This window comes from Phoca vitulina, unplaced genomic scaffold (genome assembly GCF_004348235.1).
Source record: "Phoca vitulina isolate PV1807 unplaced genomic scaffold, GSC_HSeal_1.0 scaffold61, whole genome shotgun sequence".
In the NCBI taxonomy this organism is placed as follows: domain Eukaryota; kingdom Metazoa; phylum Chordata; class Mammalia; order Carnivora; family Phocidae; genus Phoca; species Phoca vitulina.
Window position 1 is genome coordinate 6,830,540 of NW_022589764.1, and position 18,906 is coordinate 6,849,445.

General features: G+C 38.8%; 1 protein-coding gene across 1 annotated transcript in view; it reads right to left on the minus strand.

The window, feature by feature from the left end:
* TARS3 (threonyl-tRNA synthetase 3) overlaps positions 1-18,906 on the minus strand; it is a 75,613-nt gene that overhangs the window by 3,416 nt on the left and 53,291 nt on the right. The window contains exons 16-17 of the mRNA XM_032391248.1: positions 3,661-3,765; positions 411-483 (exon numbers count right to left, since the gene is read on the minus strand). Coding sequence (XP_032247139.1) covers positions 411-483; positions 3,661-3,765 — 178 coding nt within the window. The remainder of the gene's footprint in view (positions 1-410; positions 484-3,660; positions 3,766-18,906) is intronic.

Here is an 18,906-nt window from a genome sequence, read left to right on the forward strand (position 1 = left end):
AGAGGCTCTTGAGGGGCCCTGAGCCAGCAGCGCCCAGCCTCGCTGCTCCCAGATTCTGACTCGCAGAAACTGTGACATAATAAATGCTTGTGGTCTCAGGTTGTTGAGTTTTGGAGTTATCTGTTATACAGCAATAGACAAGTATTCTTCCTTAATAGAGCCATGTGGAAAAGAATAACAAGTATGAGATGTTTTAAAATCCCCATTTCTCAAAAACATTAAGAAATAAAATAGTCCTGATCCAGCTACACAGACGTGACTCAGATGTTACTCTCAATTACTGAAAATGTGGGTTGCTAAAGTAATGTATTAGTTATGCAATATTTTAAGGCACAAATAACGTTCCAAGTCAATAACCTTCACAGATGACATGCCGAGATTATTATGTACTTTTCTATCTCTGATTTTACCTGAAGTGCGTATTTTTCACAAGTTGGCCCCACAGGGATGACCATTATCTGACGAGGAGAGAGCCAGAAAGGCCTGAAAAATATATAAAATATGTATTTTCAAAATCTAATGATGATTATGTATTATGTGATTTAAAACATAGCCAAAGATTTTTTTAAAGTAAGACTTCACAAGAGAGCAGATTCAGCAGAGTGGTGTGGAAGTAAACCAAACCATATTGAAAGCTAAAAAGCAACAGGGTAGACAAAAGGGGAAGCTGGGAATTATGGGAGGAAAGGGAGGGAAGAACAGGTCAGCCACTGGGTCACACCACAGGGCAACTGCATTCCTGGGTATTTACCCCAGAGAAAGGAAAACATGTTCACACAGAAACCTTCCCACTAATGTTCATAGCAGCTTTATTTATAATAGCCCCAAACTGGAAACACTCCAAATGTCCTTCAATGGATGAATGATCAAACTGGCGAATCCACACCATGGAACACTATCAGCAATAAAAGGGGACCGACCACTGAGACTTGAAACGAGTTGGATGGATCTCAGTGGAATTCCACCAAGTGATTAAAGCCAATCCCACACAGTTGCACACTGTGTGATTCCATTTATGTAACACTCTTGAAATGACAAAATTATGGAGATGGAGAACAGATGAGTGGCTGTCGGAGGAGGGTGATGGGGGTGGGGTAGGAGGTGTGTGACAATAAAATGGTAGCACGAGGAGTCCTCATAAGTAACAGAACTGTCCTCTATCTTAACTGATGGTGGGTACACAGGTGATCAAATTTTATAGAACTCAACACACACAGACACACAAGTGCATGTGAACTGGTGAGACCTAAATAAGGTTGGTGGATTGTATCAAAAATTTTCTGGTCATGATATTGTATAGAGTTCTGTAAGATGCTGCCATTGAGGAAAACTGAGTAAAGGGTATGCTGGACCTTTCTCCATGATTTCTTACCACTACATGTGAATCTACAATTATCTCAAAATGAAATTAAAAAAAAAAAAAGATGGGAAGTTGGGTATAAGCAATGTTTAATGCGGGAAATATTTCTTCATCAGTACTTTGTCTGAAGGTGAAAGGAAATGCCGTGGGCACTACTACCTGGCGGCACCTTATGAACACTTAGAAATTTATTCTTAAATTACAAAAGCAAAATAACGCATATGATAAAAGTAATAATACGTATAATAAAACACAGGAATACAGTGGATAAAGTGAAAAGTAAGCATTTCCTTTTGAGTTCTGTCCTCACCCCAACCCCAGGGGAGCCACATTTTAACAATTTCTATTTTGAGCTCTTGGAGAGGTGTCTACCGCAACTCTGGCAGGTGTCTGAACTCTGGATAAATGGATTGCACAGCCTGTGCCCTAAGTCTGCACGGTGAGGGACAGCCCATTGAGTGCACAGCACCATCTCCTGTCTCCCACTCCATCTCCTGATTCCACTAGTTCTTTTTAGTTTTTCTAGCACATTCACTGCCACCACTCTCGGGCGAGACACCACCATCTCTTACCTACATTAAACTATTTAAAACACGATCAACCGGAAAGAAATGTTGACGTGTTAACTCATACTTAGGTAGCATGCATGTTCTTTTGGCTTATCTGTAACTTTAACAGCTTGGACAACCCATGATACCTAAGTACATTTCTCTAAGATCACAAATCAAACTTCAGGGATGTACACAGACTCTAGCTACCCAGGACCTCTTAGAGACCCTCTGCTTGGGGAATTTCCCACCTTGTAGTGCCTGCTGAGAAATTTGCTTTCCCCAGCTGCCCTAGACATGTTCGAGTCCAGGCACGTGATCTGGCATGTACAAGCATGGTGCACGGATTTGGGACAGAGTAGCACCTGGGGGGAGGTACTACATGGAATCAATTCTGGCAGGGGAGTGGTGTGGAGGGTGTGGAGACATGGAGCTCTGGGGGAGACCTGTGGGTCAACAATGGGAGCGCCCCAGGGTCAACAATGGGAGCTACAGGGACTGTGCCCATCGACAGCAGCACAAAACTAAATCACAACTAAACTGCGTGAGCAGATCTCAGTCAATTTCTTCAAAATGAGACGGGAGACAAAGATGTCACATGTGGTTGCTGGGCTGCAGCATTTCCACTTCCACTGGATGCGCCATCACAAGATGGATCATCTGCCACCTGGTGCCTTGACTGCCAGTAAGGCCAGTTGCTTCTGGGGGCACAGTAATACTAGCAAATCCCACCATGTCAGCTCAGCACCTTCCTTCTTCTGCTAAAAAAAAAAAGAAATTACTTCCATGGTCAGGAGCATTATCGTGTTTCTGACCATTGAAGCCCAGTGAGTATTTACATGGTGCTGTTGACAGATGCATGGGAGGAAGGAAGAGCTAAGCAAATTCCAGAACTGATACCTTCTCCAGTGAGGACAAGTCACTGGCCCTTGCATGATGAGAAGGACCCAGAAAGCTGACTGTTCCCCAGGATTATGGTTCCACAGGAGGGACCAGGACTGAACCCTACTGATGGTTTAAAAACACCCAACAGTGAGGGTTTGGGGTGGGTGATGTCACCGTCATGGCCCATTCTGAGTGATGATCCATGTTCCTCCCCCTCATATCTACTTGTCATCTATTTTCCAATCTAATTACTTCTAGGTCTCTGACCTTGTGGCCAAAGCAGTCACCAGAGCCCAGGCATGGCTGTAACTCCATATGTCTGGCCATTTTTCCTTCCAAGGAAAGAGGACTATGAGATGTACTCAAATTCCTGCACTCGGGGGCATTTCCCTTCCACACTTCTCCCCTAAGTGGTACTGTAGCTGTCCTCATTAGGTTTGTGCCAAAGTATTTTTCAGAGCCATTTGTGAACCAGGTTTATGTGTTTTTCTCCCCATGTTGATTGGGCACCCCCAGGAGGTGAACAACAAGGGTTGAAGGAGGGATGGCCATTCAGCAAGGGGTTGAACTGTACTCCCAGGGTCACCAGACGCAACCAGATCTTTAAAGGACTTGAAATAGGTGAAAAGATAACTCTTCAATTCTACTGCATTCCCCAAAAGGTAAATGATACAGTTTTAGGTTGTGCTGCTTTTGTCTTCTTTGTTTTGCTTTCCTGACATGGCAGATTCAATAAGAATTGATTACTTGCTATTTGGATACTTGCTAATTATAAGGCAAGAGCCACCAATTTTTTCGCAGTAATCCTATCTTGTTCAAAATGTTCAAAACGATAGACATACAGCTTTTCTTTTCCATATCACTTACCATTTCCCCCCATAGTTTTCTGAGAGGATGGCTATCATCCGTTCCACTGACCCCAAAATGGCTCGATGAATGATCACAGGGTTCCTCTTATCATCTCCATCCTTACTAAAAAATGAAAATTATACATTTATGTATTCTCTTAAGGTTCAATAATAACTTTATCTTCTTGCCTTCTATTTAAAAGTTATTTTCCTGAACTAGGAAAAACAACAGATTCCTTATAAATCATCTTTAAGCATATAATGTGCTATGTATTAGAAATAATAATACAAACCAAGGGAAAATGAAATATGCAGGAAAAAGCCAGGTAATATTAGAACACTATTTCTACTATAAGTCTACTGATTATCTTTGATTCTAAACTATTGGCTGTGATCAGTTTACTAATATTGATGGGCAATCTTGCAAATCATAATTTTTTAAAAATTAACTTTATTTTGGGGGCGACTGGGTGGCTCACTCGTTAAGCGTCTGCCTTTGGCTCAGGTCGTGATCCCAGGGTCCTGGGATCGAGCCCCACATCAGGCTCTCTGCTCCGCGGGAAGCCTGCTTCTCCCTGTCCCCCTGCTTGTGTTCCCTCTCTCGCTGTCTCTCTCTCTAATAAATAAAATCTAAAAAAAAAAAAAAAGAATATATAAAAAAAATAATAAAAAAAAAAAAATTAAAATTAACTTTATTTTGAACTATGGCTTACTTCACCAGTACTATGTTGAACAATTGTCAGGCACTAAAGAAATAAAGAAAATGGATTTGTTTCTAAATTCTCATTTTCTCAGGGCACCTGAGTGGTGTAGTCGGTTGAGGGACTGACTCTTGGTTTCGGCTCAGTTGATGATCTCGGGGTGTTGGGATGGAGCCCCAGGTCAGGCACTGTACTCAGCGGGGAGCCTGCGTGAGATTCTCTCTCTCCCTGTCCTTCTGCTCCCCCCACCCCCGCACTCTCTCTGTCTCTAAAATAAGTAAATCTTAAAAAAATAGATTTTAAATTCTCATTTTCTCATAAACACTAAAGATGAATCATGGGATGAATTGTTTTGTGAGTTATAAAGATAGAAAATGAAATTTAAAAAAAAACTTGTACTGCTGTAATTAGTTAAGCTGAATGTCATTTTACATGTTTAATGATTGCTTATATTTCTAATTTTTCTTCAGTTGCCTACTGTGCCTCTTGTCCATTGTCTATTGGGAATGCGGGAGTAATTAATTTTTAAACATATATGTGAAAAAGTGTCTATATATAGTATACACACACACACACACATATATATATACAGTAAACAAATATATGAAGACATATTAAGGAAATTAACTCCTTTTCTAATGTGGGAAATTGAAAATACTTCTTCCAAGCACATTTATTTACTTGTCCTTTGCCTGTTTTGGTACTATCTTTTCTATCATAAGTTTTTAATTTTGGACAAGTCAAGGCTGTCTTTCTCTCTCTCTCTTTTTAAATTTTTATTTATTTATTAGAGAGAGAGAAAGACAGCAAGAGAGAGCATGAGCAGAGGGGAGGGACACAGGGCAAGGGAGAAACAGACTTCCCACCAAACAGGGAGCCCCATGTGGGGCTCGATCCCAGTACCCCAAGATCATGACCTGAGCTGAAGGCAGATGCTTCAACAGCCACCCAGGCACCCAAAGCTGTCTTCTTCTTTATGAATTTTAACAGTAATGTTATATAAAGAAAGAACTTTCTCCAACATAATAGAGATATTCAATATATTTTCTTCTACTACTTTGGATTTTTAAAAATTCCAGTGTAGTTAACATACAGTGTTATATTAGTTTCAGGCGTACAATATAGTGATTCAATAATTCCATATATTACTCAGTGCTCATAATGACAAGTGTACTCTTAATCCCCTTCACCTCTTCACCCATCCCCCCACCCTCCACCCCTCTGGTAACCATCTGTTTGTTCTCTAATAATTAAGAGTCTGTTTTTTGGTTTGTCTCTTTTTCTTCCTTTGTTCATTTGTTTTGTTTCCACATATGAGTGAAATCATATGGTATTTGTCTTTCTGACTGGCTTATTTTGCTTAGCATTATACTCTCTAGCTATACCCAGGTTGTTGCAAATGGCAAGATCTCATCCCGTTTTATGGCTGAGTAATATTCCATTGTAATATATATACCACATCTTCTTCATCCATTCATCTATTGATGGACAACTGGGCTGCTTCCATAGTTTGGCTATTGCAAGTAATTCTGCAATAAACACAGGGGTGCATATAACCTTTCAAATTAGTGTTTTTGTATTCTTTGGGTAAATACCCAGTAGCGCGCTTACTGGATCACAGGGTAGTCCTATTTTTAATTTTTTGAGGACCTGCCATGCTGTCTTCCAGAGTGGCTACACCAGCTTGCATTCCTACCAACAGTGGAGGAGTGTCCCCTTTCTCCACATCCCCACCGTTTGTTGTTGATTTTAGCCATTCTGAAAGGTGTGAGGTGACACCTCATTGTGATTTTGATTTGCATTTCCCTGATGGTGAGTGATATTTAGCATCTTTTCAGGTGTCTGTTGGCCATATGGACGGCTTCTTTGGAGAAATGTCTGTTCATGTCTGCCCATTTTTAATTGGATTATTTGTGCTTTTTTGTATTGAGTTGTATAAGTTCTTTATATATTTTGGATACTAACCCTTTATCGGATGTGTCATTTGCAAATATCTTCTCCCAGTCAGTAGGTTGTCTTTTAGTTTTGTTGATTGTTTCCTTCACTATGCAAAAACTTTTTATTTTGATGTAGTCCCAATAGTTCGTTTTTGCATTTGTTTTCCTTGCCTCAGGAGACATATCTAGGAAGATGTTGTTATGGCCAATGTCAGAAAAACTACTGCCTGTGTTCTCTCCTAGGATTTTTATTGTTTCATGTCTCACATTTAGGTCCTTAAGCAATTTGGAGTTTATATTTCTGTATGGTCTAAGAAAGTGGTTCAATTTCATTCTTTTGCAGGTAGCTGTCCAGTTTTCTCAACACCATTTGTTGAAGAGACTGTCCTTTTCCCATTGCATATCTTTGCCTCCTTTGTCAAAAATTAATTGACCATGTAATTGTGGGTTTATTTCTGGGATTTCTATTCTGTTCCACTGATCTGTGTGTCTATTTTTGTGCCAATACCATACTGTTTTGATTACTCCAGCTTTGTAATATAACTTAAAATCTGGATTTGTGATGCCTCCAGCTTTGTTTTTATTTTTCAAGATTGCTTTGGCTATTCAGCGTCTTTTGTGGTTCCATACAAATTTTAGGATTGTTTGTTCTAGCTCTGTGAAAAATGCTGGTGGTATTTTGATAGGGATTGCATTCAGTGTGCAGATTGCCTTGGGTAATATGGACATTTTAACATTTGTTCTTCCAATCCATGAGCATGATATGTCTTTCCATTTGTTTGTGTTGCCTTCAATTTCTTTCATCAATGTTTCATAGTTTTCAGAGTACAGGTGTTTCACCTTCTTTGTTAAGTTTATTCCTAGGTATTTTATTATTTTTGGTGTAACTATAAACGGGATTGTCTTCTTAATTTCTCTTTCTGCTGCTTCATTATTGATGTACAGAAAGGCAACAGATTTCTGTACATTGATATTGTATCCTGTGACCTTACTGAATTCTTTTTTCAGTTCTAGTAATGTTTTGGTGGTCTTTAGGGTTTTCTCTAGGTAGTATCATGTCAGTACTACTTTAATGAATTTTTTAAAAATAGTTTATCCAGCTATAATTAATTTTTGTATCTAGTGTGCAATCTAGAATTTCACATTTTCCCTCCAAATGGACAGCCCAGCCAACTGTCCCAATGTCATTTATTGAACCCACCCCCTCCCCACAGGTTTGAAATGCCTCATTTCCCATGTACTATATCCTCACATAAGTCTATATCTGGATGGTATTGCTTCATTCATATATAGCACTATTTTTTATTTGAAAAATTTAACATGTACAATTTGTGGTGAAGACTCTTTAAAACATTTATAGCTACTCTTTTTTTTTTTTAAAGATTTTCTTTATTTATTTGACAGAGAGAGAGAGATAGCGAGAGCAGGCACACAAGCAGGGAGAGTGGGTGAGGGAGAAGCAGGCTTCCCGTGGAGCAGGGAGCCCAATGGAGGGCTTGATCCCAGGACCCTGGGATCATGACCTGAGCCGAAGGCAGACACTTAACCGACTGAGCCACCCAGACATCCCTATGTCTACTTTCAAGAATAATTTTTTAAAATTGTGTTAAGAAATACAATATTACCAGTACTTTAAAAACCTCTCATGCACCCCTCCTCAGTCATATTCCCCTTCCTCCCATCATTGCTTTTCTTGGGGGTTTTACTACCACTGAGTTTCTAAGAAAACCAACAAGCAACACACACTGTGTAGCTGTGTAATGCTGGGGTGGGACCACCAGTGGTGAGGGAAGACTCCTTAAAGAAGAAGCCCTAACGAGTTTAGAATGAAGTAATAAACTCTTTGGTTTCCCTGAGACTTTACAGAAGCCCCTTCCATGGGAGTCAGCATGAGTCCAGGGCAACACAGGTTCACCACGGTCCAGGCACCTGGCAGCAGCTGGTGTGGACCAGGTTCAGGTCATCCCACAGTAGGGCAGTCAGGGAAGTGGCCATCGGTACTCTCTGCTTCTAAGATCTTCAGCAATCTCTAAATCTCAAGAGGTGGGGGCAGAGCAGAGTGCCTTGGGTTCTTCTCACAGTGTTTTGATTACAGATTTAGATGAGTATTTTTGGATATCTCTCCTATGAACCTTATTTCTTTGGTTTTGGGACTGTCTTGTTTTCTTAAAACAAAAGACGGCTCTATTTGCTAATCTCTGTTCTTTTATTTTTAAAACGTTTTATTAGAGAACATGAAACATATAGAAAAGTAAAGAGACTAGTAAAATGAACTCCCACATAACCCTCTCTCAGCTTCACCCAAATGTCAACTCACAGCTAATTTTATTTGATCTGAATGCAACCCATTCCTGACACTATCCACTGCTCCCATTGTAAGCCTCATGAAAATGTTCCTGGTATTTGTTCCTAAAGTCCACTGGTCAAATTCCTTAAATAGACATGAAACTTTGATGACATGTACCTTACACTTAATGATTCCCTCCTTCTCTTCCAAAAAAAGATGGAAAAAACAAATTATGACTGTTAATTGTAATGAAGTGAGTTACCCCAAGATCTGTGCATAATTTTCTCAGAAACATAAATTTCACATTATTGCAATAAATGTTATGTGCTATGCTTACAAATTTCTCATAAGAAATTTGTATCTAAAAATTATATTAGCTAGCTACTATTAAAATATACACATACAAGGCAAACAAACAAATAAAAACAGAGAAATCCATTCATTAAAGTCACTTCAAACATTAAAATTGGATATCATCATTGCCAATCATTTCTGCTAAGAGCCATTACAACCTGACTGCAGGCCAAATCCTATCTAGATCCCACAGAAAGCTCTGGGGTGGGGGTAGGTAGCTGAGTCCCGTCCTGCTCAGATATATGAAGAAATAATTCATTCTATAAAATAACCAGTATGGTATACTCCTGAATGTTACATAACATTGTTTTTCTATAGGGAATGAAAGAGAAGCAGGATGATTCTTTCATAAACCCCCAGGTACCAGAAATTTCTGTCCCATCATTTCTATCAAAAGAACTAAAATCAGGTCTAGCCTTAAGAAGGGCAAATAGTGACATAACCTGTATGCACACATCTATACATTCAGATAAACATTAGAATTAATGCCAGCATCCCCAAAAATAATCCCAGTGGATTTTGTTGGCATTACATTAGATTTATAGATAAATCTGAAGAGAATTAATATCTTCCCAATATTGATTCTTCCCATTCCAAGAGTGTGGTATGAATTTTCATTTAAACAACTCTTTTTTCTTAAATTCCACATATGAGTGAGATTATATGATATTTGTCTTTCCCTGACTGACTTATTTCACTTAGCATAATACACTCTAGCTCCATCCACATCATTGCAAATGGCAGGATTTCATTCCTTTTGATGGCTGAATACAAGAAAGAAACAGACGAACATATGGGAATGGGGAAAGAAAAAAAGGGAGAGAGGGAAACAAGCCATAAGTGACTCTTAATGACAGAAAACAAACTGAGGGTTGATGGAGGGAGGAGGGTGGGGGATGGGCTAGATGGGCGATAGGTATTAAGGAGGGCACTTGTCATGTTGAGCACTCTGTGTTGACGTAAGTGATGAATCACTGAATTCTACTCCTGAAACCAATACTGCACTGTATGTTAAATAACAAAATTTAAATTAAAAAAACCACACACACAAAATAAATAAACAATGCTTTTTTAATAGTTTTTGATAAAATTTTATGGCGTATATTCCATATAAATATTATACATTTATAATTGTTGTTAAGTTTACTCCTAGGTATTTTACTTCAGTATTGTTGCTTCTGAAATGTTTTTTCCCCACTGCATTTCCTAGCAGGTTATTGCTAATATATATGAAAGCAAATTGATTTCTGCATTTTGACCTTACTTAACTTTATCATTAGTTGCCATTTTTCTCCATTTGATTCTGGTAGATTTCAAGACATCTTAACATCTACAAGTAATAACAATTTTATCTTTTTACTTCAAATATTTGTACTCCCAGAACAATTCTAAGTAACAGTACAAACAGTAGGCATAATCCCCTTCTTTCCAAAAAAGTTGAGGTGTTCTTGTTATTTTCTAATAAATATTCTTTATAATAGTAAGGAAATTTCTTTCTGTTCATCTCACGAGTATGGATGTTAAATTTTGTTGATTGAATTTCAGCATTGTTGAATGTAATGAATGACAATAATATACTTTTTAATGCTGAACCAGCCCTGCTTTCTTAGAAAAAACCTTATTTGATCACGACGATGACCTTGATGCTCTTCTCTCCTTTTCCCTTCATATCTAAGCTATGAACAAATCACACTGGTTCTACCTTCAAAATATACCCGAAGTATCTCTTTAAAAAAAAATCTCTATTACTACCACCTATTCTAACTGTCATCATCTCTTACCTGGCCTCCAGACCACTGCCTCCACTCTTGCTCTCCTACTCTGTTTTCTACCCAACACCTAGGATGGATGGATGGATGGATGGATGGATGAATGGATGGATGGATGGACAAATGGAAAGAGGAATGGATGATGGATGGACAGACTGATAGACGGATGAATAGAGGATGGAAATTGCCTTAGCTGATCTGCTTCTCCTCCACATCCTCCTTGAATGCCCATTAATGCTCAAATTTTGTTGAACAAGTTGGGTCATTTCAGCATTAACAGAGTGCCATCACTCCTCATTCTTTTTGATCATTTTAGTAGGTTCCTGGGAAAAGATGGGTTTGGAAACATGAACTTAAGATACCATCTTTCCTAAAAGGCCCAAATTTATTTTTGAAAGGTCTGTGCTTTCTCCCTCATTCTCCTAAGCATTTTTATTATTTTCATGTGTTGATGTAACTCTCAATATGTAACACTTCGACTATTCCTTCAGCTCTTTAACTTATAACTCTTAGTGTAGCTCTGTAACTAGGAATCAAAACACAAGATAAAGAATACAAAATAAAAGATTTTTTGAGGCTTGGACACAAATTGAGATCAATCCATAAAATCATACTGGGAAAATGGTGGTTGTTCATTTATTATAAGAATTTTATTAGGGGGGTGCCTGGATGGCTCAGTTGTTAAGCAGCTGCCTTCTGCTCAGGTCATGGTCCCAGGGTCTGGGATCGAGCCCCACATCGGGCTCCCTGCTCGGCGGGAAGCCTGCTTCTCCTTCTCCCACTCCCCCTGCTTGTGGTCCCCTCTCTCACTATGTCTCTATCTGTCAAATAAATAAATAAAATCTTAAAAAAAAAAAAAAAAAGAATCTTATTAGGAAGGGCTCTGGGTGGCTCAGCCGGTTAAGTGTCTGCCTTTGGCTCAGGTCATGATCCCAGGGTCCTGGGATCGAGTCCCACATCAGGCTCCCTTTTCGGTGGAGAGTCTGCTTCTCCTTCTGCCCCTCCCTCTCCCACTCATGCACACTCTCTCTCTCTTGCAAAAATAAATAAAATCTTTTTTAAAAAAAGAATCTTATTAGGAAAATATTCTATTAAAATTATTGGATTTGAAACATGCCAGTAATTTTTCCTTTTTTGTCTTTATTAATGTTGAATGAAAGACAACTCAGGGCACGTGGGTGGCTCAGTTGGTTAAGCATCTGCCTTTGGTTCAGGTCATGATCCCAGGGTCCTGGGATCGAGTTCTGCATCGGGCTCCCTGTTCTGCAGGGAGCCTGCTTCTCCCTCTGCCTTTGCCTCTCTCTCTCTGTCTCTCATGAATAAACAAATAAAACCTTTAAAAAAAAAAAAAGACAACTCAGCACATTATCTAATCAACACTATATCCAAAACTTAGACATGCTGATAAGAGAAGAGTTTAAAGGGATGTTGTCATTTTGTCTAACTCAGATCAGGATGCTGGTTCCAGGCAAAATGGAGTAAGCATGCTCCATCCTAGTTCTCTCACTGAATACAAACATATACCCTGGAAAGAATGCATGGAACAGCCATCCGAGAACTCTGAAAAGTAAATGGTGCCAGGTGGATTGCTAAAGGAGACCAGAATTTGAAGTACCACCAAACCAGCAGTTAGTTTCCTGTAACTTTGTCTTCCAGTATTGTGTGGCCTGATGGTCTGGACTAAAAGGCAGCCCCAAACCAAGAAGTATGCACCAGAAGCAGCTTCAAGAGAAATCCTCATTTCCTGGTCAGGAGTCAGAACAAATAACTCCTAAATTTCAGAAAGAGTAGGGGTTGAGGAAATCCTAGGGTTTCTTTTTCTCTTTTTTCTGTTCTCTTCTGTCCAGCCCCCAGGCATTCCCACAGAGGCAGGGACTAAACTGGCACTTAAAACTCTAAGAAAGGGGATCCTTCTCTCTGACCAGAAGAGCTATGGTCCCACATGTCAGGAATGAATCACAGTTGCTTTTTTTTTTCTCTCTCTCTCACCTCCTGATGCTTGGTTTCTAGCACAGATACAGTCACAGAAAGAGCATGGAGAAGAGGGGGAGCTAAAGCCCCAGCTTTCTGGCCATAGGACTGTAAAAAGGTACCCTAGGGAATCAAAAGTGCCAGGGAAATCAGAGACAGGGAGTGCAATAGAGCTATCCCATAAAGCAGTGTATGAACTCACCCGGCCTCACCTCTGAACTGCAAATGCATAGGTCTGACCCTGAATAGCAAACACCAGGCTTGAGAACTGAACCGTGTATGGGACTTGGCCACTAGGTGGCACACACACAGGACACATCTGAATAGCACTACCAAGGCTTTGAAAATTGAACTCACATTGGAACCACAGCCCACAGAAGACATGTTGGAAATTAAGGCCTGAACTTAATTAACCCTTCAAATCGACCGCTAAAAAAAAAAAAAGAAATCAACAATCTCTTTATGATTTAAACAAACCCAGCATCTCCTAATATTCAAACTGTCTGGGATGCAATCCAAAGCTACATGGCATGTCAATCACCAGTTTAATCTCAATAGGTAAAGGGAAAAGACAACAGATTCCAACAGTGAGATGACAAAGATGGTGGAATTACTGAAGACTATAAAACAGCTATTATAAGCATACTCCAAGTGAAGGTGAACACACTTGAAAGGACTAGAAAGATAAAAGTCTTAGAAAAGAAACTGTAAAACTAAAAAAATACAATGATGGGAATGAACAAAATTCACTAGATGGACATGGCAGCAAAGGCGATGACAGAAAAGAGTCAGTGAATTTAAAGATTAAAGGTAAAGGTAAAAGGATAGGAAAACCCCAAACAAGCAAAAGGAAGAAAATAATAAAGAGCAGGCATCAATTAAATTAAAAACATAATAGAGAAAAATCAATGAAATTAAAAGTCAGTTCTTTGAAAAGGTCAGTAAAATTGATGAACCTCTAGAAAAATTGACAAAGAAGAGAACAAAGATAGATATATTATGAATGAAAGAGAAGATATCACTACAGTCTCACAGAAATTAAAAGCATAATATGTGTAATATTATGAACACTCTCTGCATATAAATTCAACAACTTAAATGAATCAATTCCTTGAAAAGCACAAACTATCTCAATTTAACCAAAAAGAAATAGGTAACATAAACATCTTCTATCTCAATGAAAATGAACTCATAATTAAAAACCTTCCCAAAGAAAACCTCCAGCAGTGGATGGTTTTAATGGTATATTCTACCAAACATTTGAAAAAGAAATAACCAATTCTACATAGTATCTTCCAGAAAATAAAAGACAGTGGACTACTTCCTAATTCATTTTGTGAGGCCGGCATTACTCAAATACCAAAACCAGTGAAAGATAGTGCAAGAAAAGAAAACCACAGACCAATATCCCATATGAACATACATGCAAACTATTAGGAGCTCAAATCCAGTAATATATAAAAACAGTACACCATGAGCAAGTGGAATTTATTCCAGCAATGCAAAGCTGGTTCAACATTCTAAATCAATGTAATCCACCATATGAATGGGCTAAAAAAGAAAAGTCACATATCAATTGATCCAGAAAAGGAATTTGACAAAATTCAAAATCAATTTTGGGGGTGCCTGGGTGGCCCAGTCGGTTAAGTGTCTGTCTTCGGCTCAGGTCATGATCCCAGGGTCCTGGGATCAAGACCAATATCGGGTTTCCTGCTCAGTGGGGAGCCTGCTTCTCCCTCTCCCTCTAACACTTACCCTGCTTGTGTTCTCTTTCTCTAATAAATAAATAAAATCTTTTTTAAAAATCCACTTATGATAAAAACTCTCAGAAAACTAAGAGTAGAGGAAAACTCCCTTAATTTGATAAAGAGCACCTACAAAGTCCTACACCTAACAATTGTACTTAAAGGTGAAACAACTATATGCTTTTCCTCCTAAGATTGGGAAGAAGGTGAGCATCTCCACCCTCATCCCTCTATTCAACCTAGAGCTGAAAGTTCTAGCCAGTGCCGTGAGGCAAGAGAAGGCAATAAAAAGCATACAGATGAGAAAGGAAGGGTAAAACTGTCTCTATTTGCAGATGGCATGACTGTCTACATAGAAAAATCCCAAGAATTCTACCAAAAAAAAAATAAAAAACAAAAACAAACAAACAAAAAACCTGCCCAAACTCCTAGAATATGTAAGTTCAGCAAACAAGATCAATATACAAAAATCAGCTGTATTTCCCAATGAACACACAGGTGCCAAAATTAAGAACACAATACACCATCTACAACTGCTCCACTCAAATGAAATACTTAGGTATAAATCTAATAAGACATGTATAGGACTTGTATGCTGAAATCTATAAAAACTGATGAAAGAAATCAAAGAAGTTCATAGATTGAAAGATTCAATACAGTTAAGTCACTTCTACCCTAAACTAATCTTTAGATTTAATGCAATTCCAATCAAAATTCTCACTAGGGTTTTTTGTTTGTTTTGTTTTTTGTTGTTGTTTTTTTTAATAGATCTATTGAAAGCAAAAGAGTTGGAAAAGCCAAAACAACTCTGAAAAAGAATAAAAGATTCACATTATCTAATTTTAAAACAATATCAAGCTACAGTAATTGAATCAGTATGGTATTAATAAAGGGATAATAATCAATGAATCAGTGGAACAGAATTGAAAATCTAAAAATAGGACCACACAAATGTGTCTGGTTGATTTTTGACAAAGGCCCAAAGGCAAGTCAGTGCAGAAAGAACAGTTTTTACAAAAATGGTGTTAGAACAATTAGACATCTAGATGCAAACAATGAACTGTGACTTAAACATCACATCATACACAAACACAAGCTCAAAGTGGATCTTAGATCCAAAGGTAAAACCTAATATTAGAATACTTTTAAAATAAAACATAAAGGAAAACCTTGTGCTTAGGCAAAGGTTTGTGCTTAGGCAAAGTGTTTATAGACATGATGCCAAAAGCATGATCCATAAAAGAAAAAATTTACAAATTAGAATTCATTGAAATTAAAAACTCAAGATTGAAGGGAGAGTTAAGACTTTCACTGTAAAAAATGAAAAAACAACAGCTATAGATAAGGAGAAACTGTTTGCAAATCACGTATCTATCAAAGGGCTTGAATTATATAAAGAACTCTCAAAACTCAACAGTAAGAAAACAACCCAATTTAAAAATGAGCAGAAGACTTGAACAGACACTTAACCAAAGAGAATGTATGAATGGCATATAAATATATGAAAAGATGTTAACATCATTAGCTACTAGAGAAATACAAAATTAAACCAAGGGGAAATACTACTACACCCCTATTAGAATGGCTTAAAAAAAAGAAAAAAAGAAAAAAAGAAAGAAACAAATCCTGAGAAAACCAAGGGCTGGCAAGAATACAGAACACCTGGAATTCTCATATATTGCTAGTGAGAATGCAAAATGGCACAGCCACTCTGGAAAATAGTGTGTCAGTTTCTTAAAAGTTAAACACACACTTACCATATGCCCCATTCCTAGGTCTATACCCCAGAGAAATGAAAACTTACATTCACTCAAAAGCCTATACATTAGTGTTTATAGCAGCTCTACTCATAATCACCCAAAACTGGAAATGAACCAAATGCCTTTTTATGAGTGATTGGAAAAACAAATTGTGGTGCATCCATATAACAGCATACTAGTCAGTAGTAAAAGGAATAAATTACTGATACATGCAAAAGCATGGATGAATCTCTAAGACATTATGCTGAGTGAAAAAAGCCAGTCTCAAAACGTTTTATACTATATCATTCCATATATATAGCATTCTGTAAAAGGCAAAATTATAGGGACGGACAACATATTCATGATTGCTAAGGGCAAGGGATGGGAGGAGAATATGATGACAGGGGAGCAGCACAGGAGTTTGCTGGAATGATGGAATCATAATTTGGTGGTGGCACACAACTATGGGTGTGAAAATTCATAGAACTGTACACACACATACACACACCACACACATATGCAACTTTACTATATATTAAGAATTATTTTTTTTAAAAAGCTGTTGGTGTGCAGTGACAAAATTGCCTTTTTACTCTGCTCTCCCTGGCAAATACCTCACCCTCAAGATACAGACCCAATGTTCACTCTTTATAAAGTCATCCCTCCTCACATCAGGGAGTTAGCAGCTTTGATTGTTTTAAAGTACTTTGTTCATATCTCTAATCTTATACTTACTTATCTTCCTTCCCCCACTAGATCATGTCCTCAGAAAATTCTCGTTGATCCCCAAATACATTATAAGCAGGTACATAAATATATGAGTATATTGGGAACCGGGGACAGGAAGATAGTGGTGAAGTAAGAGGACCTTAGGCTTGCCTCATCCCATGAATACAGCTAGCTAACTATCAAATCATCCTAAATACCCCAGAAATCAAAAACATTCAACTGAAGACTGAAAGAACAAACTCCACAACTAAAGGGAGAGAAGAAGACACATCAAAGAAGGTAGAAAGTGCAGAGACATGGTTTAGGGGAGAAAAGGATCCTAGCTGCTGTGGTGTGGAGGGAGCCATGGTCGTGCTGAAAGGCAAGAGAGAGACAAGCACACGGGGGAACACACAAGGAAAATGTTTCCCCATAGCCATTGGCTTAGAAAATAGAGGGACTGAATTTCATGAGTTCTTGCAACTAGTGGGGCTTTAAGTCTAGAATTTTAGAATCAGCAGGCTTGGCTGGGATAGAGCCTAGAGGGCACTGCCCTAGTCCTAGAGAGAAGGCAGGCAAACAACCCGGGGGGCAGGCAGCATGGAAAAAGCAATCTGAAGAGTACCTGGGGCACACAGTGGGGAGAATATTTGCTCTTCTTGGAGTGAGTCCCTGAGAGGAAGCATTCATGGACAGGCCTCTCCAGGAACAAAGGAGCTAGCCAGCGTCATTTCCCTCCCCCAGGCTTCAGGATAAACAGAGCCACCTTTGGGAAGCAGCGCAGTGTGGACACTGGCTGCCTAACTTGCTCACACCAAATCCCACCTCCCCACCCCCGCACTCCAATGGAACTGCCCTTCTCGGTCACACTTACCTCAGTCCCAGTGCAGTGGGCCTCTCCCCCAGAAGACTACAGACCCCTGCCCATAACACATCTCCCAATCAGAAAGTTCTACAGGACCTCAGTTCTAGTGGAGGTGATGACATGTCTCATTTCAGAAGCAGACCAGAGCACCCCTAGTTAAAACTCACCACACTCAGCCCAGGGACCAAACACTGCCCACATCAGGCAAGGAGAGCCTCTGCAGATGACCAGCTTGAAGGAAAGAACAGCCAGAACACAAGAGCAGAGCACACAGCACACAATGGAGACACTCCCTAAAGTGCCAGGCCTGGGCACTACAAGACCTCTTCTTCATAAGGCCATTACTTTCAGGAGTAGAAGACATAACTAGATTTTCTAACACAGAGAAGCAGGCAGAGATGTAGACAAAATGAGACGACAGAGGAACTTATATCAAATGAATGAACAAGATAAGGCCACGACCAGAGATCTAAGTGAAACACATGTAAGTAACATGCTTGATGAGAATTTAAAGTAATGATCATAATGATACTCACTGGAATTGAGAAAAGAAAGGAAGACGTCAGTGAGATCCTTACCACAGAGATAAGAATTAAAAAAGAATCACACAGAGATGAAGTATGTAATAAACAAGATTAAGAAAACACTTGATGCAAAGAACAGCAGGCTGGAAGAGGTAGAGGAACGAATTAATGACCTATAAGACAAAGTAATAGGAAGTAATTAAGCTGAACAAAAGAGACAAAGAATTATGCAAAACAACAATAGGCTTGGGGTTCTCAGTGACTCCATCAAATGTAACAACATTCATATTATAGGAGTCCCAGAAGAGAGAGAAAAGAGGGCAAAAACTGTATTTGAGAAAATCATAGCTGAAAACTACCCTAATCTGGGGAAGGAAACAGGCATCCAGATCTAGGAGGCACAGAGAACTCCCATCAAAATCAACAAAAGCAGGCCCACATCAAGATATATTGCAATTAAATTTGCAAAGTATAGTGATAAAGAAAAAATCTTAAAAAGAGCAAGACAAAAGAAGTCAATAACTCACCAGAGAAAACCCATAAGGCTAGCAGAAGATTTTTCAACAGAAACTTTGCAAGCCAGAGGATAGTGACATGATACACTGAAAGTGCTAAATGGGAAAAATCTGCAGCAAAGAATACTCTATCCAGCAAGACTATCA